The sequence below is a fragment of the Mercenaria mercenaria genome, chromosome 13, assembly GCF_021730395.1.
Source record: "Mercenaria mercenaria strain notata chromosome 13, MADL_Memer_1, whole genome shotgun sequence".
In the NCBI taxonomy this organism is placed as follows: domain Eukaryota; kingdom Metazoa; phylum Mollusca; class Bivalvia; order Venerida; family Veneridae; genus Mercenaria; species Mercenaria mercenaria.
This window is the reverse complement of record NC_069373.1, coordinates 80,159,607-80,181,749: the sequence shown is the minus strand read 5'-3', so window position 1 is coordinate 80,181,749 and position 22,143 is coordinate 80,159,607. Positions and strand designations below refer to the sequence as shown.

Sequence of the window (22,143 nt, the reverse complement as noted above, 5' to 3'; positions counted from 1 at the left end):
TGTTTCAAAGGGAATTTGATTTTGAAATTCTAATAAAATCTGCTGTCAAAATATCAGTCTCAAATGCAACTGAGTTTGAGAAATGTTTTGTGAACAGGGGATCAGCGTTTCATGACGGTAACAAGGACACAAATGTTCAATGACTTTACATTAGATTATTGTTAAGGTTACTGATATATTGTTTGCAAATGAATGTTAATCCCCGTTCTAAAAGAAGTGTTTCTTTTGCCTTTTTGCAGGAATCCAGTAAAACACCAAGCTCTAATTAATGAGGTCGTAAAAAGTTTTGATACGATATCACTGATCTAAGTGCTGTATTCATTCAAACACAAAGGATTGATTAGATCTTCACCCAGTGATTTATTGGTTTTGAACATATTTTTTTAATTTATTTTCCGCAAGGGATGCATTTATATTTATGTTAGACAACGGGCTAATGGAACTCCTATCATTTGAAGTGGAATATATTGCGTATGTGATTATGGGTTCAAGTGATCAGATATGCCTTGCAGGTGAGAGGTTGTAAACTGAAATAGGCTGTTCTTCACTTTAAAGAAAATAATAGAGGGTTTTTTGAGAGCAACGTTGTTCAGAGGATTTCCAGTTAAATTCATTTAGCATTTGGGTGACTTTGCTCGTTAGACCACAAATGATATACAAAAGATGATCCAACAGCAACGTTACTTTGGCAATCGGGCCTTTATTCATCGTTATATTATTATAGAAATTATAGCAAGATGCAGGCTAATGCAATCATGATTACATCGGTAAATATTTTTTCAATGGATTCGTTTTAGATACACAGAATTTCTAAATTCAGCCATGACGACATTTCGCTGCACACATAAATCTCCGCCGTGGATCACACCACCAATATTCCTTTATTTGTTAGTTGTGTCCTCATGTTTGCTTTGTGTATATATGTTGGTATGTAACGTGCGTGTGTGTGGTGTATGTGAGGGCACGTCCATATGCTTTGTGTTGCGGTTTGAGGAGCTGTGTTTTGGAAATTCATCCTTGTTTTTTTAACCTATTATCTCACATGTGAATATGTTCCGTATCAGCATTTGTGTGCTAATGACCAAATCGACCAATCGACTTTCCGGAAAGAATTGCGTGTTTATTTTGAGTGAGAAATGGTAGAATCTACGGTATGGAGAATAGGCATGAGAGGAAAACAATGGAACAAGATACTTACATTGAACTAATATATTTAATTCTTTATGTCATATACACACTTTAATCTTGAAACATGTTTATTCAGTACTATTAGAGCATTTCAATAATATGAAAACCATATAAAGCAAGCCAGTAGTACATGTCTTCTCCCCCAAAAATATAAAACATTTTTGGATGTTGTTATATATAAAAACAACAACACCCTCTGGAAATGCTCCTATGAATGTTGCTGTTGAGCAATTCTGCATATGTAGGCATTTACTCAATGAATAAAACTAAAATATGAAAATTCATAATGAAAGTGGTCTATATCTTTTCTCAATACAATCTGCGACAAAACAAAAACAAAGAAGAAAAAGTTTCATTAATTTCTTCCAGAAGGACAGAAACCCATCAGGAAAAATCAAACATATATATAAACATGGTGATACAGTTCATATGATATAAAAGAACCATAACATATCATTACATATTCAAACTATTACTTTTAGACATGTGTTTTTATGAGTGTCTAGTGCAGGAACAACACCATATTTGCTACAATTGCTCCTTCTTGTGTGTTTAAAACACTTAAGCGTTCGTAACTAACGATAACCTTTAGTATATTACATGTAACGAAACGTATCATATATGAGTCATATTTTTATTCGCTATTGCTGCATGTTAATATATATTTAAGATATTTTAGTCACATTTCAGTTGTATAGAAATGAGTGTAACTGATCAATGATGTATGGATGATTATTAACAAAGAAATGTCATTTACAGAAGTGGCGAAAAACAGACAAATAAACAAATATATATTGAAGTATCCATTTCAGCTAGACGTTATTCCAAAAAAAAATTTCTGACTCATATCATACGTAATATAATTCCGCTTAAGCCGGGGCTAGGGGGCGTGAGGGTTGTTGAACTCTGAACATTACTCAATCAAACCGAGTCTGCTATTATTGTGCTTCTTCTAATGGATCTTCCTGTAGACATTGTTATTCATTATACCATATTTCATCAACTATTTGGAACTATACACGGAGGAGTCACATTCATTTTGGTGTAAACAGTCCTTTTAGGAAAGTCTTTTCTATAAAAGTGTCAATTTCTTTTAAGTTGTTTTAGCTTTTCCTCGTTTGGACTTGTATCTGCGCTTGGACTCTGGTGTAAGTAGCCCATAACGTTGATCAAATCATTAGAGCTACGGATTGAACGCAAAACTGTCGTAACGATTTGAGAGGAATTCAGAACATTTTTGGAAAACCTGACTTCATGAAAAACTGTTTAAAAAATAGATCTTAATGTTGTTGGTTAACTGTAAAATCATCCGTCTGTATATGCTACTGGCAAAATAGAATTTCAAAAGCCGTATTTCACTATCGGCGTTCAGCGATAAGTCTAAAATTTTGTCTTTAGTATGAAAAAAGTGTCATTTGATGCAATCAATGCAACTTCGTAGTGAAATATCTAACCCAGCTACATTGCATTAGTGGTGGTGTTACATGATTTTATGAATTCTGAATTTCTGCAGGTGATAATGTAAACACCCTTCTATCTTATAACTTCAGACCGTATATCTTTGTCATTGTGTGTTCACCTGTTGCATTTATGATAGGCTGTCCCTTATAAAAGTAACTGTCATAAGGCATGGTAATAAGAGTTTCAAATCCTTGTTTTTCATAAATCCTTTGTGAGAAATTGGACGTCCCTTCACCCTGTATTGCTTTGAATCCTAACTCCCTGCACATGGCGACTGCAGCTCCAAGGAGTCGACCTCCGAGACCCATTCGGCGGAACTTTTTGTGGACTCCTAACGTTGTGAAATGTATGGCTTCATCAACTTCGTATCTTTCAAAGAAGTTGACCTCATATTGTTTATGATTTAAGAATTCGTAAAGACTTCTTAACTGTTCGTACTTTATTGACGAGAAGTCACTAGGTGGGTCTGATTTCCTCATAAGACCAATCACACGAACGCCCATTACCTCATTTGTATCCCTTGATATCATGCAGATAGACACATTCTGCACGAGAGTCTTGTGTACTGACTGTTCAAATTCTTCATTCCACGTGACACCAAAAGCTTTACTTAGAGGCTCATCTGGGGTAAAATGGTTACCCATTATGTCATATGTCTCTGCATACCGATCAGATGTAATAATGGCTATTCGACCATTGTCGATTTCAAATTCAGCCTTCACTTTCTCTAACGCCTGTAATATATATATGATATGATTATGGCCCCCGTCAATATTGTTAAAACTACTATGGAATAAATGATCTGATAATCAGAAGAAAATAAGAAAAGATAGACATTTTATGTCATCTACGAGTACATAGCTGTTACATTTACATATTAGTACCCATATTTTGAGCCAATAGCCATGAATTTAAAAGCAATATTAATGTATCATTTATTTTAGATATTCAGAAATATGTGTTAAAACACGAAAAACCACATTCGAAGCACGTAGCCACCCATACACCATTCCACAAGTGTAAAGATATAAACATGCACACATAATAATAAAGAACGAGTCATTGGAAAACTTCAAGATGGCCACTGTCCAAAACATTTGCAGAAAATTCATTAGATCTATATCATATTTTTTTTTATAAAAGAAACGTCAAACTCTTGGTAAACAATTATAAAACACAAAATAAAACTGTCAATATAACTTTTTTTTCTATGGTGCCTCAAGTAAAAAAGGATTTAATGAGACAGAATTCTAACTCCAACATTGAACAATTGAGGTTGAGTCCTGTGAGACTGTTTTAAATTTTGCTCACTTTATTCAAAAATAACCTTGGGACAGAGTCTTTGCATCATTTTTATTCAACGAATTAAAAATTTGATATAGAAAGACACCAATGTAAGATTTTTGGTCACATATTAGCAGATAGTTATCTAAATATATTTATATAAATATGACTTTTTTACTGCTGCATTAAAGGGAGATCAATCTTGGCATTTGTAAAATAAATAACTCTTACTGAAGCATGACACCCTTGCTAGAAAATATTCAGAAATGCCAATAATCCAATTAAACACCATTTATTAGTAACAACATGAATGAATATGTGCTCACTAAGGAGTTAATTATCAGAACAATAAGCGTTTCAAGAAAAACACTTGTTGTTTATAAAAGTAAACACACAGGTTTAATATAATTGTTTACTCAACTTTCTCAAGGCATTATCGTTTGTATTGTTTACCTTTGCTATCGTTTTTATGTATACACACCTATTCTATTGTAAAACACATTTACCAGATATTTCAGTTGTCTTTCATATTCCCAAGACAATATCAGTTTATATGGGCATCCCTGATGGTGTCAAATGACACAAATTGTGGTTTAAATCTTTCGAAAGTGCCTCAAATTAGTAAGACCATTATATACATTCTTATTTTGAAAATAGATACACAGCATAAGATATCATTAACTGACAAAAAATCTGACTTCCTGTATAAATTGAACATGGTCAAGATATAAATTGGTTAGTGTATTGAAACTTTAATGTTTTTCAATAAAATGATATAAATCAGAACCATTCATCAATTTTATTTCTCTGCGCATGATTAAAAAATACTGGTTGTTAACATAATTATGAAATTCGGATTTCATTTTATACAAAGACGACGAAATGTAGCTATTAAATTGGAAAATTGACTTTTTAGAATTTTTTATCAAATCGAACTTGTTAAAGTTGGGGAACGGAGAAATATCAGAGTATGTCATAAATTGAATCATACAAGTAAAATGTTTGAGTTTATTATCAGTCTGTGAAAAGAGATTTATTCGATCGGTTATCCCTTTGAATCTTAACTTATATTCAAACATGATACGAAAGAGGAAGTAAGGTTTATTTTAGGTCAAAATGCTATAAATAACATCATATGTTTGATGTTTTTCTCTCGCTTTTCTTGAAGAACATCGCCCCACTATATGAAACAAGAAAATGATATTGAGTACAAACACATAGTTAAGTTTGTGACCCAATTCGTTTGATGGAAATGTTAGCATAGAAGTGCTTTCATCGCGACTATGAGTACACATGCTGATCGTAGTTTGTGCTGTCTACTCAACTACTATAATATGTATGTAATGTATATTATGTACATATTATGAAACAAATATGGTTTAAACCGACTACTATTATATTCGTCTAAACTACTTTTGTAACAAAGACATCTAAAACTGGTAATGGTGGAACACAAAATGTTATAAAATATACCTCAATCGCTTTTTCCAAAGTTAAATTATCTGAAATATCCATTTTATAAAATGTGTCTCTTATGAATGGATTAAGTACTTAACGGATAAATATAACTTTGTTATACTCCGCACATTTACAAATTTCAGCTATCGAGCTTCAAAGCTATTATTAGTAACAAACAAGGTACAGAGAATTCTGTGAGATTGCTAGTTGTACATGTTGATATTTAGGTAAGCATATTTACATAGACCTACGTTATATATTACCTGAGTGTCTTTTCATAGTGAATATGTTAGAGTTGAATGAGGTAATAAAATGCGAGGCTCTGCCGAGCGTTAATCAATTTTATTCAACGAGTTTAATAAACTCAATGTTGAAAGACCAAATGTAATATTCGTTTTATCACATGTTAGCTTTTGGCTGAAATATCAAAATCTCATCCTTCTTTACCTATCATCGACAAAGTAATTCCTGTACTTAAAAATCCACTAATTTGAACATATCTGTATTCTTAATCAACATTTTCAACATTAACGTTTAAAACTGTCAGGCTCATGTGACTAAGGAACAACATGACAGAAAAAGTTCTAGTAAATACAGTTATCTGGTAATGTAAATGGGGGACAGTGTCACAATTTCGTTATCAAGGGAATATTGAAATGTTATTGCTTGTCACTACAAACTGTATATAGTTTTTATGAGAAATAAAATATGTTCTGTTCTTAAAACGATGTCGACCTTAAAACTGTTTTACAAGTGTAATTCCAAATTTAATTAATGGCTTTATTTCACCCCTGCAACGCCAAACATGTGATAAATACATGTCAAGCTCATCACATTATTTGTCGTTTCCCTTCTACAAACGAATACAGGGTTGGAGACGACATTGTCAAACATTTATTCTGTCTATGAAACTAGAGCTATAGACTTATAAACTAATAAATGTCCCTCTTTATATTTCAAGCTAGCTGCTTCGCTGCATGGAAAAGCTTTCCATAGAATTATTTTGCACATGCTATTTCATTACATTCGTAATAAATATTTTTTATGTTAATTCAGGTAACTGATACAACTTATCTTTTAATTTTGCAAATATTACAGCCTATGGTATTTTATACAGCGCTTCAGCAGTAAACATTTAATTAAGGAAAATCTGTACCTAGCCCCTCAGTGTCATCTTGTTGATTTATTTTCATTATAGATAGTACTCAATGTATGATTTGTAACGTTTTTGCTTCGTCAAGCGTAATGAAACAATATGAAAGTATCCGTTCCGAAATGAATTAACTGGTAGAACAGTTAAGAAACCAGTTTATTAACTATTGCTTCGAACCTTTTTACTTTCAAATCTTAGCCCTTACCCTGCTAAATTTCTATAATGAACTTGTCATGGCTATCTTTCAATTTGGACTTTATAATTAACTGCTAAAAGGAGTGCTTACCAAAAAGATACTGACTGAATAGCGAACAGTGCAGATCATGATCAGACTGCACGGATGTGCAGGCTGATTATGATCTACACTGGTCGCAAAGGCAGAATCAGTCGTGTCCAGCATGATAAGAGTTAGTCTCTGTCAAATATCTGATACAAAATAAATGCATTAACCTTTGCACAACATACACTGCTTTAAAATTGCAAAGTGTAACTAATATGCGAGAGAACTGATAAACAATTCATATTCAACAAGCCATAGAATAGAAAAAGTGGAAACTCCAAAGGTCGCTCAACACGACAAAAAAGAAAAGGTTCCAGTCTCGGTTTGATTGAGTCTATTAATGGTCGGTAGTGGAAATGCAAGCTACCATTCACGCCCTCTAGCCCCGGGTTGAGCAGAACTCAACATTTACACATGTTACAAGTACCAGTACATCTGCAGTTGTGTTCATACGGCGCTGCACATGGAACCTTCAATGATACAATAGTGTCTCCTACGGGTAGACTGTTGAACGTGGAACCTTCAATGATACAATAGTGTCTCCTACGGGTAGACTGTTGAACGTGGAACCTTCAATGATACACTAGTGTCTCCTACGGGTAGACTGTTGAACCTTCAATGATACACTAGTGTCTCCTACGGGTAGACTGTTGAACCTTCAATGATACACTAGTGTCTCCTACGGGTAGACTGTTGAACCTTCAATGATACACTAGTGTCTCCTACGGGTAGACTGTTGAACCTTCAATGATACACTAGTGTCTCCTACGGGTAGACTGTTGAACGTCTGATACTGTCTTTACTGTATTGTTCTGAATTAACTGTCACATTGTGTGTGTTTTTTCCGTTCACATTAATGGAACATATCAGGTATTCTCACAATAAAAATATCAAAATTAGTAATATAATATTAACATGTTTTACAGGTATGATCAAAATATCATTCACTTGTGAAACCATATCTATCATTTTCAAAATATGGCATATAGTGTTAAACAAAACAGAGTATACACTTTATTCACGCAGTAAAAGATACTTCGAACATGTTGCAGAAAATAAAAGGATAAGAAAGAGTGAAATATATTATTGCACAATAGGCTGATTATCGCCTCACCTTGTCACAATATTCAACATACAGTTCAGTATTTATATACAGTAAGAAAAATCCTTATCTTTTAAACTTTCATCCACATAGCAAATGTTTAGATTATTTATATTTTAAAATAAACTTTCACTGTCATTATTTGTATGATTTAAGAGAACAATGTTAAGAAAACAAGAGGGTATGGGGGATAGAAACTTACTTAGAAACTTGGACTGGGCCAATACTTCGATTTGCTTGCCAGAGCTGTTTACTTCTTTTTAAACTATGACCATTTTATTTAGTTACAAATGGATCAATTTAACATTCATAAAGGATACTTTCTAATCGAAAATTCTTCCATGCCGTCTGTTATTATAATGGTATACATGTAGTCATATGGGAAACAACAGGATATGCAAAATAAGAATAGTTAGTTTGTTTTAGTTCGATTATGATGAAAGCTTCAAGGTTATTGGAACTACTCTCGAGCCAGCTTTCTGGAAAAGCCAGTACTGGTGCCATATGAGAAGTCATGGTCGTGACCCCAGTGGGGCTCGAACCCACGCCCCTGGATTGAGCTACCGACACCTTATCAACTGGAATACCACCGCTCTAAGGATGTAGGCTGCTAAACGTAGACTTTTGATTACTTTTCCTCCGTGCTTTATTTAATAAGAAAGTGAAAAGAATAATCACTATGAACGAAGCAATAATTTTGTTTACTTCTTATTAGCCCATACAGTGCATTTTGCTGCATTGATGCAATAAAATGTTTAGACAATAAACATATTGTCTTAGCCTAACGTTATAGTAACTACTCCTCGTTTAAATGGGTCAACAGTGTTGTTGTACTTATAAAATATACTGACCCGGTTTATAGGTTGGTCAGGGCTACGGATATGCGCTATGTGTTGTATTTTGTCATTATTTCTTAGCGTGGATCCCCTTCATTTTGGAACAGTCCATGTTTACAAACACGTTTGTTTATTTTATGAGGAGTAAATACTTGTATTCCTCAATTGTTTTCATGCAGACCATGTATAATTACCAACAGGGAAATACAAAAGGGTACAATTATTCCGTGGCGCCACTTTTATAAGTATGTTTCAACGAAAGACTGGTGGTGATCCTTCGTGATTTTGTACTGCACAACCTAAAATGTAAAATCGTGAAGTGTGAAATAAACCACGAACGTCACTATTTTGCACACTTTTGAACTTCACAATTTTTTAAAACTCAATCAAACGTGAAATAAAACAATATGAAATGATGAACTTCATGATATTCACGACGATACTTTTTCATTCCATAGAAAATGAAATACCGAAATATATAAGTACATAATTTACTATGTCACACTTCACAACTCCATGTTTTTGTTTTGGTAAATATCATTAAAGGTGAAATCTTGAAGTATGAAATGATGAACTTCACGATTGCATGTTTTGTGAAATTTTAGAGGTTTAGAATAAAGTCTGTAAAATGATCCTTTGGAAGCATTAAAAGTCTTGAAGTGAGAAATTGTAATAGCAAGATACTCATGAAGAACATTCTCATAGCTTTCAAATATCAGAATTTTAAGTAATTGTTATCTTTTCTATTTCAATGATTATAAGTAAGTAACCTACGGCATTTTTAGACTTACGTCATGGAAACGATATGACGCCGCCGGGCATAGCGTGTATTTTTCAAGTCTTTAATGCAACAAATTTTGCATATCACTTAATATTTAGGAAGAGGTTAAAATGATTTTACTGAAAAAATAACTTGACCGTATAATTTTGGTTTCATTATGGCCCTTTTACACATCTTTATATTTTCATGATTCATGGGTGCGTTGGAATTTTCGTTGCAAATTTATATCATTTATAAAACAATTGTAAGTTAGATACACATGTAATAAAAAGATTATTAGATTTGCACCGAGAATATGCACCCGTTCTTTCGCGGAATAATATTGCGCTCTCCTAATGTCGCGCAATAAATGCAGAACTCATGCATATTTCTCGAAACAAATCTATAATTATAATCTTTTTAGTACCGTGAACTTCTCATTTTTAATGCTGGAGAACGGCTGTTTTCAGGAACAGTGTATGTTGTGCATAGGACTGAATGCTTGCTTTGAACTGTATGCAATAGTAAATTAAATTTCTTACACTAATGTCTGTTTCAACTAAACGCATGTTAAAGCCCCGACTTCGTATCAGAAGCTTGGTCTTAATCTTTATATTCCAGCCAGAAGAGAATATTTAAGAAAAAGCAATTTTTAAACGAAATTTGGTACATAATTTTCTATTTGCACTTTAACTAAATGGTACAAGATAACAACTGAAATAATGTTAGGAAGAATAATGCGCAACCAAACAAAAATTACTGCAGTAACTCAGTTTGACTGAATCTGTAAACGAAAGGTTTTTAAACGTGCAACAACACTCATGACCCGCCATCTAGAACCGGCTGAAGCGGAATTCTATTTTAAAAAGAAAACACTGAAATATAACGAATTTTCTCTGTGATCTCAAAGGACATGAACTAATTGAGTCCAGGTACAAGCCCTCAGACTTTGCGATGATAGTCGCGACTGGAACAGGGTCCTGCAAAAGCAGTTGTAAGTTTTCATATATGCTCGAATGGTCAATGATGACCAAACAGTGATACACTTCAAAACATGAGAACAATCCTTTTAGGAAGAGGTCCAGATGTTTAGTTAAGCAGGGTCCGGCATTTTGTTTCGTAATGCTATTGCGTTTTTGATATAACCAATGAAAATGGTCGTCCTAAAATCGCAAAGTTCCTCCTGGAAAACATGCTGAAAAACACCATTTATATTAAACGAATATTCGGATTCGTAATTTGATTCGCAACTGCGTTTGTCCTAGAGGACCAAACACTAATTAACTTTGAATTATAACAACCGGAACGTGACAGTCAAAATTCAGTTTTCGTATGCATCTTTGAACCAAGGGGTTGCTAATGAATCAGAATATAATAAGATTTCAAACTTTATTATTATGTACAATGGGATGAAAAAAAATATATTAGCGAAGAATGGTATATAAATTCTGGCTACATGATCTTGCATGTCTGATGGTTATACATAGATTTATGGTTTCCTAATTTCTGTGCGTAATAGAAGAAAATCTTTTATAACGTAAGACCATAAACTTTTGTCATTGTGTGCTCCCCTGTTGCATTTCTGATAGGCTGTCCCTTATAAAAGTAACTGTCATAAGGCATTGTAACTAGAGTTTCAAATCCTTGTTTTTCATAAATCCTTTGTGAGAAATTGGACGTCCCTTCACCCTGTATTGCTTTGAATTCTAACTCCTTGCTCATGGCGACTGCTGCCCCAAGGAGTCGACCTCCAAGACCCATTCGGCGGAACCTTTTGTGGACTCCTAATGTTGTGAAATGTATGGCTTCATCAACTCCGTATCTTTCAAAGAAGTTGACCTCATTGTTTTTATGATTTAAGAATTCATAAAGACTTCTTAACTGTTCGTACTTCATTGACGAGAAGTCACTAGGTGGGTCTGATCTCCTCATTAAACCAATCACACGAACGCCCATTACCTCATTTGTATCCCTTGATATCATGCAGATAGACACATTCTGCACAAGATTCTCGCGTACTGACTGTTCAAACTCTTCATTCCACGTGACACCAAAAGCTTTACTTAGAGGCTGGGGGTAAAATGGTTGCACATAATGTCATATGTCTCTGCATACCGATCAGGTGTAATAATGGCTATTCGACCATTGTCGATTTCAAATTCAGCCTTCACTTTCTCTAAAGCCTAAAATATATACATGCTATGATAATAGCCGTAGGTAAAATTATATTATTATGTCGTGACTTCCAGAAGAATATGAGGCCTTATCTATAATGTCAAACATATTTCTGAGGAGATGGCAATGATTTTGATCTGGTCTATACATACATGTTCATGTGATTTTTAATGTCATACATATTTCTGAGGTACAAGCAATGATTTTCAAAGTGACATTACTATAGATGTGTAGAAGGTTGGTGACAGGTTACCATAGAACGGTAACATTAATTTACAGGCTGGTATTCTTTACTATGTGGAAAATGACACAACTGCGAAGACATTTGGACATTTGTATTGTCTTGAATCAGCCCTTTCTTAAATGATATGCAAAACTGGAGATGGCATGTTTAAAGTGATGTAATTTACACAAAACCCTATAAAATCAGCAGGAAATGAAAACCAATTTCTGTCCAAATTCCCGAGATAAAAATATTATTGGAATGTCAGCCACAGAACTATTATATACTAGAACATCAAACACAGAAGAATCACGTACTTTGAATGTCAAATACAGAATTGCCATGTACTTAAACACAGAATGATCTTGTACTAGAATGTCAAACCAGAACTATCATGTACAAAATTTTCAAACACAGAACTATCATGTAATAGAAGGTCAAACACCGAATTATAAGATAATTTCATTTACTATTACGGCAGCCATGGTTCCTACAAAAAGGTCATGACATGTTACATTTATTCAACTACACTTATAACTATACATTTGATCTTCTGTTGTTACATATTTGATAATATAATACATGGTAAATAGTGACGGGCACGGCAAACACAGAAATGTATTAATATGACAGTAAATATACCTCAATAGCTTTTTCCAAAGTTAAATTATCCGAAATACTACTCATTTTTATAAAGCTTGTGTGTACAACACTAAACGTTATCTTTCAATGTCAAATAACACATAGTTTAGAATGCATATGGATAATATCATAAAGATAACCGTGGCTTACGTGTACTTTAGATAAATACTAATAGATGGATAGACAGAAACTTTATGCCCTTCAATGTACATGAAGAGCTGAACATGTTTACAATCTATTACATTATTCTTAACAATATCTACAGAGTGCTAACTTGCAACATGTATTAAACATGCTAAACTACAAAATGGTTGAATTAAAACTTAATTTGTTTTGCTTTTGTTGGGTTTAACGTCGCAACGGCACACTTAGAGGTCATATGGTGAATTTCCAGCTTTGATGGTGAAAGAAGACCCCAGGTGTCCCCACGTGCAATATTTCATCACGGGCATCTGGGTAAAATCGCCGACCTTCCGTAAGCCGGGTAAATGGCTTCCTCAAAAGAAGAATTTAACGCCCCGAATGAGACTCGAACACACATTGGTGAGGGGCTCAAATTTAATCTTCGGGTATATCTACTGACAAAGTGACATTGTCCAATAGAAAAATAGTATAACATTTAAAATGACATTTAGTTAAGGAAAAGATGTTTACCTCGGAAAGGTGCAATGATCAAACGCTTTCATATCCCATTCTGAAAGAAATGGACGGGCTATATTAGATAGAATTATGCATCTTTCCTATGTATAAATGAATACACGAAGTCATATAATACACATAAAACCAACAATAAATTATATGAGACGTTATGCTATTTCCTTTGTGCGTCTATCTTGTTCAATTAATAATAGGGGAAAGCACAGGGGAAAACCTGCTTAAATATTAATATTAATTAATTTGAAGTGAGTGTGAATATTTGTAAAAACATCATCTTGTCGAAATCGAAAAACAAGAACTGACTGTTTCTTTTTGCTGCTATTTCTATATGGAAATGACATAAATGACACAAACTTGGAAATAGTATGAATACTGTATTTATATTTGAACGCTTCTGACTGGAATGGTTTTCTGTCTCACACACAATTGATAAAATTCTGTTTTGTATAAGTCGGGGTCGTAAAATGCAAACAAGAAGATATTACTCTGAAATTACATAAATATAAAACAGCCAGTAAATTATAAATTATATATGAAACAAGAACTACCGGAACATTATACCACTTTATACAGTAACTGAAACATTTTACATTCTATGTAGTACATACGTCAATTGCTGGGGATTGCATCAATTGCTGCACAATCCTCTTTATGTACAATGGTACTACCAGTAATTGTACAATGCTATTCGGACTCCATTTATTTACAAACATCATCTTGAACTTAAACAACACAGTATCCCGCCATTTTTAGGTGATTTAAAAACTGTCACACTAATGACGAAGCCTGTTAAAGACACCTTTAAGCAGTAAAAATATTGGTCTAAGGAGTGTGGTCTAGGGTCATTGTTAAGACCGTTTCCAGTTAACTCTGTCGTGCGATATGCATCCTTTGTAAAAAGTTAATTCCCCGAGAATTTATCATATACTTCCACAAAGAAATTCGTGTTGTAGGTCACAAACAGGTAAATAGTTTTCCCTATATATTCTATATAAAACTGACATTTTTTAAAGAGCTACCAAACATAGCTAGACCCATTTCAGAGAACAAATCCTTACCTCATTTTAAAGAGTTATGATAAAACTGATATAAAATGAAGAGAAAAGTAGGGGTCATGTATCTTCTAAGAGAGATTTCTCTGGTCACATTTGCATACTGTAAACTGACATCAAAATCACACTGCTGTGACCTGGAAGTACTACTCATACTAACATTGAGCTTCACTTCACAAAATACAACCTGCTCTCCCATTTTTCCTACCAAAATGTCAAAAATACATCCACAATGAAGTTTAAACAGAAACTAGCTTTAATTTAGACCTCTGATGCCATGCCAAGTGAAAAATTAGTGTTCAAATACCTGGCAGCCATTACGCTGGTTCCTTTAGTTTAGTTAGGCCTTGTAGATGTTCCGAGGTATGGTTCAGGACATGGTCAATTAAATTTGCACGTAACTTTGAGGAGACTGAGCAATGATAAAACTATTTTCCTGGCATAACTCTGGTGCACTAACGGCATTGGACAAAAATTCACACACATTACCTAATTCAGCGCGACGGGTCTCCGACGGTATAAATATTCAATTCTTTTTTACTTTGATGTTAAAATGGCTTGCTTATTTAACGTGTTCTTCCATGTCTGTTTTGTAGGGAATTCACTATTCCGTACAAACTTATCGCGGGATTACATGTAGGAGTCAGGTATAAATGTTATGCATTTTTGTCCTTATTCAGAAAGCTAAATAAGCGAGTGACAAATACTTCTTGGCCAGGTACCTATACAGTCGGCACAGCTGCCCTAAAACGTCAATTTCATGTCTAAAGCAGATAATGTATCATCCGTACTTGTACTTGTTTCAAATGATTGTATAACTTTCAAACAGAAACGCGATGCGCCTTTTCCAGATCGGCTGTATCAGTATCCGTACATCTGTTCCATAATTCACACTCGTAAAGAGCCCTAGAGATTACTATTTATGTGTATATTGTTTTAGAAGTAAGTGGATTTAAACCGCCAGGATGAAGACCATTGTTTGCATAACTAAAGAATGTGTCCCGCAGTTTCAAACATACATCTTCTACTGACTTCTTCACTTGCAGAAATCTGTTGCAGTCCCAGATTAATGTAATTATCTACTTCTTCGATTGTCCATTTTCTTTGCCGATTTTCGGAGTTCATTTCATTTCATTGATAATGCCGAATTTATTTCCGTTATACCCAAAACGCCATCTCGAAGAGTATTTATTACAGATTGATAACATCATCTCGAGTAGTTGTTTTGAGAATCACACCAGTTTTATATCATCTGCCACAGTCGGTGAGCTAATATTTATGCTGTACATACAGAAACGAAGTTTACTTGCTTCTAATTCATTAATAAGTCCATTATATAAACAAAAGGTACGAGAGTCCTGCAAAAAGTGCTGTCATTGGTTTCGGATTTCTTTAGTGTTACGTTTCATCAAAATTATTTTTGTTACAAACCTCCAAAGTATTCCACCTTTACCGTAACACATTTTTGTGACCTTTTTGTCCAATCACGAAAAGCAGATAAATAGTCTTCTTTTGGTATCTGTTTGAGACACTCATAAATGGCGTTGCCAACAGTACTTCTGAACTTATATTTCTTTCCAGAAAGCATTTCTTAGGCCTTGGAAATAAAAAAAGGTCACAGGACGACTTTACAACTTCCACAACCTCGCATTTGTGAGAGGAGGTGTTGATGTGTATACGATGGACTCTTGACCATCCTTTGCTTGGACGTTTCTTATTGTAAAACTTTTTCACTTTCTTGAGTACAGAGTTCTTGTAGAATCGCCCGGTGACTGTATGTCTACGATGGACAAGGCCCTTCAACGACTGGCTCACTAGAATTGATGAAAATTGCGTACAACATCTTTTTCGAACTTATGGTTCTCTTGGCAATACAGGGACGTTTTTGATCTTTTCGCTTCCATTGCATATTATCAGTCCTTCTCTGTGGCTCAAACACGTACACCCAGGTTTCCCCTGCTAGCAAGTTAGAAATAACTCGACTATTACAGCCTTTGTATGTTTCCAAAAGTTCCCGGGCACATTTAAGGCGTTGTTTCTTATGCCCCTCAGTGAACAAAATGAGGTATCCACCTAGCCCAAACCTTTCTCAGGTTCAAACGCTTTTTCAGAATTGTTTGTACACTGCCTATTGATATGCCAGTACAACTGGCTATATCTTTCACGGACAATCGCGCATCCTGTCCGACCACAGCTTTTACAGCAGCGATATTTGCTTTGGTAACAGAGGTTTTAGGCCTACCAGAACGGGTATCATCTTTGACAGATAATTTCCTAGCTTTAAAAGCTCTAACCCACCTAAAAACTGAGCGCATTGAAATGGCATGATGTCATCAAATATCTGCTTTAAATCTATATCAAGCGTAATGCGGCATCTAATATATGTGCAAATGCAATGGCATACTGTTGGTAAAGAGGTTGTTTTTACTGTTAATAATATATTTCTGTGTGTTGTTGTTATAATCATAAAACTTAGAATTTCGCCCAAGGACGGAGAACAATGACTGGAAGTGCGGTGTATAACAAACATAACTCTACCTTGCTTATTTTTTTTTATTCATCTCTCTTTTTTAAATATACATGTCCGTGCTGATAATGCATACAAAAATTGCGCGCTTTGCGAGAACGTGCATTATACAAATATCATAACTCTTATGAATTAAAATTGCATCACCCTTTATATACCTTTCTTTTCCGACACATAACTTTAAAAATGCTGGTGGTAATTAAGTTATACGGTCCACAAATAAGCAAATTCTATAAAACAGTGTTATTAAAATATATCAAAATTTAATATTGATGCCTGGTAAGCTCATACAATTTTGTTATCATTTGAAAGTGTATTGTCTACTGATAAAAAATACAAATTACATGACAAAATATGTTATAGAATTTTGTTTTTTCACTTTATAGTTTTTAATGAAACTTCAACAAAAATCCAGTTATTACAGTGTGAGAGTTTGCAGTCATTCGTGCATATCATTATAGTCATCTTATTTACTTATTTTTGTTCAGGAGACACAACTCTTTCAAATGATACCAAAAAGACATAGGGTCACCAATCACCGAAATGTTATCTATTTTGTGGATCGGATACCTTAATCCAAACAGCATATATATAGAACATTGACTGAGGAAGTACAATGTACAAGAAGTATAAATTTACTCCCCCTTTTTATGCATTATTTCCCTTTATCTGTTTAACTTGTTAGAGACATAATTATATGAAGACCAAGCAAAGTATGAAAATAGATCATCTAGTTGATGCTTAGCACTGAGCTAAATCTCAAGAATACTTTATGAACACTCTAGCGCTTGAATTTTCTATCCAAACTACATGCAACCTTGTAAGAATGTCTGTCTAAAACAAAAACATCAAGGTCATGTTTGAAACTGGGCCATCTAGGGTCAAACGCAAGGCCAAATGATAGGAAAACCTTGCTAAAACTTCAGATGCCCCATTTTCCTGGCACAATGAAACTTGGTCAGAAATTTTGTCGTTACGAAATCTTGGTCAAGTTTGAAATTGTGACATGTGGGTTAAGAACTAAGTCACTAGGTTTAAAACTAACTAATTAACTATTTGCAGTGAATGAAGTATAATAAATAAAAACTTTACACAAGTCGCTCAGGCAACCATATTACCTATAGTTTGTTTCAAGATTCAAAGTTTAAAACCCGGGAGTTTCGAGATACAAAGAATGCATGTTTACTGTTGACTTCCTGCCTCTTTTGGTTTATTTTCAAATTTATTATGAAAATTTAAATAACTTCTATGGTTTTGTTGCGTTATCAGATGTGAAAATATCTTGACCTTTGTCTAAGCCTTTCCTATCCACTTCCCTGATTTTCAAATGCAAAGAAAGAAAGTCACTACAATGAAAGACAAATGAACTATTCAACTAACTATTGCTAAAACACCTTGTTTTGACAAGTTAAAGCATAGCAAAAGTTCCTTCTAGGGCACATCTATATAAATATATAATGATCATCTTGTAAATTTTGGTTGCAATTTCTTCTTTAAATTTTGGTCATCAGTGTGTGGAACTCTAGGATTGGACGCAATGACAAGACCATTCTACCTTACTGGCATTCCATAACCCCCGTTTAAGCGCCCCGGGGGGCGTTTATATCTGCACCAAAATATATAAAAAAAAAATAGAAAAAAGGATCTATGTTGTTTTCTACTGCCTGAAAAAAATGTCAAGTCCGCTACTTCCACAGTAATTACGCTAAAATAAGTTGTTAAATCCAACAACAAAGTAAATCCGTTACCACTTTTAGTTGAGTAAATACGGCAATTAAGAAACACTGGCTGTACACGTTGACCCGATTTAAACTCGTAATGTCCACGTGTTATCGGAAAATCGTACACGCGTGTAGATTTTTTGAGAAGTTTATAGAGATGATATAGCGGACAATTAAAAGTGAATAGTGGATATTTTACGGAACTTGGTATTTTTTTTCTTTCTAACATGTAAAATGGATATTATACGCTTATCAGTTACTTTTTGAAAAATGTTCATCCCTTCAATAGCCGGTGATGGGATCCTAATTTACTAGTGATTTGGGCCGCCGTGATTTGATGCGCTAACACTCTTCGACCTAGCACACAACAAATTTAGCGGTCATTAATCAAGTAATTCATGGCTGTAATTTAATAATAATAGAACACGTTAACCTTTTTTTTGTATAAAAAAGAACCATTTGAGAGAAAGTGTTTAAAAATGACATGTCTTTGGCTTGATTAATCATTGAAATAGAGCATTAAAACGATATGTGAATAATTGATATTCAATTCGTAAAATGTAATTATAAAATAAGATATTATCTACTCCTCGATATCTCGCGCTGAAATGAACCAAAACGTGTGTGCCACTCTTGGTATCTAAGTTTGTGCAGAATTTTGCAAGACCATACATGACTTCAACCTTCAGCGGATATTAAGTATTAATATTTTTTGACTTGAGATCGGCTTAAGATAATGTATGAAAGAGAACTGGCCAATGTTGACACTAATACATGTACTTTGAAAACTGTAAAAGCGGATTAAATTTCTGTCAAGTTTATGACTTTTAGGTAAAACTTATAGAAACGAGTATTTTGTGTTATAAAAGTTTTATAGTCCTTTAGGATGCTGTCTTAAGTACAGATAGGTTCTAGAAAGCCTATTTCGACCATTCTAGGAAATCGTCCAGATTTTCAATAAACAGAAATACTGTTAACATTGAACAATCAGTTTTCCCTATTTCGTGACACACTTTCTATTCATCAATTCTGAGATGTTAATTTCATGTGATAGAATTCATAAAAATCTTTCATTTACATCCCCCATTCTCGATTCGATTTTCAACCGTTATCGAGTTATGACGCAAGAGCGATTTTTAAACCTTTCTTAAACTTTCAAATAAATTCTTGAAACAGGTAGCATTGGAAAGATCTCGTCTCATAGGTTCAGAAAATGTATAGATATTTACCTCTATCTATATCCAATATATTGGCGTTCCACTCCTCCTCCTCCTCCACCTCCTCCTCCTCCACTCCTCCTCCACCACCTCCTCCTCCTCCTCCACCTCCTCCTCCTCCTTCACTCCTCCTCCTCCACACCTCCTCCTCCTCCCTCCTCCACACCTCCTCCTCCTCCTCCTCCTCCTCCTTCTCCTCCTCTTCCTTCTCCTTTGCCCCAAGAAAGCGTAAGAATGGCAAACAGAATAAAGCAGTGTCTTTTTGATAAAAGATACTTACATCGGTTTCACAAATGCATCAGTGTCCTGTTTGCCATCAGTCTTTCTCTCGGATTGACAACATGCGGAGTCATCAAAGTTATGTCCACGGAAATGACGAAGCTACTGACAGTTTTTCACCGCCATTACAAACATGGGACATCTCAAGAGAGACTACGTTTCAACATCCATTTTCTATGGTCGTTTCAGGACCAAGTGGTAGTGGAAAAACTGAATGGACAAGACAACTGCTATCATCAAATCTTGTAAGACCTCAGCCTCAGCGTATCATATGGTGTTTTGGACAATGGCAACCATTGTATGATGAACTTCAGCGTGAAATCCCCGGGGTCGAATTTGTACACGGTATTCCAGACTACTTGAATGATGAATGATTCCCAATTTATAAATGTTAGTCAAAGGAACCTGCTGGTCTTTGACGACTTGATGACTGAAGCTAAATGCGATCAAAGAATTTCTGATCTCTTTTCCAAGGGCAGTCACCACAGGAACATATCTGTCATATATCTCACCCAAAATGTTTTCCCTGAAGGTAAAGCTTATAGGGATATTGCTTTGAATACGCAGTATCTGGTGCTATTTAATAATCCTATTGACAGACAACAAGTAGCTACATTGGCAAGAAAAATTTAACCTTCGTCATTTTTATGAAACGGTTTGAACGAGCGACATCAAGACCGCACGGTTATTTGGTAATAGACTTAAAATCGAACACCCCAGAACAACACCGTTTACGTGATGGTGATGATAAGTACATACAAAATTAACATTTGGCAAAAGTAGACGATTTCTGCTTGTGGAACACGAGTTCCTAATAAATGCCAACGATCACTATCGGACCTGTTTTCGTCTTCATTAGAATCAGGAAAACGTATAAAGGTTTCCCTTTCAGGCTCGTGAGAGTCGGTAGCATTCATATTCTTACATACAAATTGGAATAATACAATCGAGAAGACAGCTTCTTCTTACATAATTTTATTCATGATATAAGACAATACCAAAGTGATACAATTCTCTGAATCATCATAGACAAAAATTGAAACAGTGTAGACAAAACTTAAAATTTTAGATGACAGAAACAGTAACACAGATGACAGAATTTGAAATGCAAATGACATAAATTTAACATTGACATTAATTTTAACACATATTAACATCAATACATTGTATCTAACTTAATATCCGTATGGTTCAGTGTCAAAATCTGCTATTTTTCTACGTTTTGTATACACCTCTTGATATTTTTGTTTTCTTCTCGATTGTCTATTTTCCTTTTACTCTTATCTCTACAAATTTTATGCGGATTAGTCACTGTAATGCTTGGACAACCTTTTGGGTCGGTAACAATGTGTTTTACACTTTCAAAATTGATTAACCTACTATTCTTATAATTCAAAGTAAAACCCCTAACCTTACACTTCTCTTTATTTTTACTGGTTTTGTAAGCGTAATTTTTAGGGCCACCAGACACAAACTCTACAATGTACTCCCCACCGTCAAGCTCATCCGTAAGCTCCCCCAAGTACTCACCTAATGGAGGATCATACTGTCCTGGGCGACTTACATATATCACACTGTCTGTATCATAATACAGAACCCTCCTATTGAGCTTTTCAAGCACACTGTAAAGTTTAAGTCTGGCCCAACAAGTTGTAAAAGTCGCTAAATAGATGTTTGTTTTATTATCTTCGGGTTGACAGTCTTGTTTGAATTGCCATTCTACTTGTAACATGTCATTGGAAAGGATATGAAAATTGAGTGGTTGTTTCGTAGGATCGGAAAACAATTGGAAGAAAAGGTTTGCCTGCGTTTCGTGAAAGAACTCTGTCTGACGCATATTGAGACGTTGACCAAACTTACCCCAAAAGCTATTGAGACATAGTTTAGCCAGCGCTCTCAAACCCGGATTCTTCCTAATGTTTGAACGATCCAATGAAACACCCTCTTTCTCCATATATTGAGTTATGTAATTCTTCATGTCTTGTTCATTTTGTATCCAGTCAGGCGAGCCGCTTGCCTCTTGCTCAAACTTTAAAAATGTGTTTATGTAATTGGCAAACAGTCCCCCTTCACTGGTTTTAGGGTCATATTGAGTGGTTTCCTCCCAATGGTATACTTCATATATTTT

The 22,143-nt window shown here is 34.6% G+C and overlaps 1 protein-coding gene across 2 annotated transcripts; it reads right to left on the bottom strand.

Moving 5' to 3' along the window:
* Positions 1-1,194: 1,194 nt before the first annotated feature.
* LOC123529497 (uncharacterized) lies at positions 1,195-12,644 on the bottom strand. Of its 2 annotated transcripts, none has more exons than XM_053522449.1 (2): positions 12,563-12,644; positions 1,195-3,383 (listed from the first exon to the last, which is right to left on the bottom strand). In XM_053522449.1, the coding sequence occupies exons 1-2, from the start codon at positions 12,605-12,607 to the stop codon at positions 2,727-2,729; spliced, it is 702 nt and encodes a 233-aa protein (XP_053378424.1). In that variant the 5' UTR covers positions 12,608-12,644; the 3' UTR covers positions 1,195-2,726. The 2 variants fall into 2 exon arrangements, with proteins under 2 accessions (XP_053378424.1, XP_045165782.2); XM_045309847.2 differs by lacking the exon at positions 12,563-12,644 and adding an exon at positions 5,407-5,564.
* Positions 12,645-22,143: the final 9,499 nt, after the last annotated feature.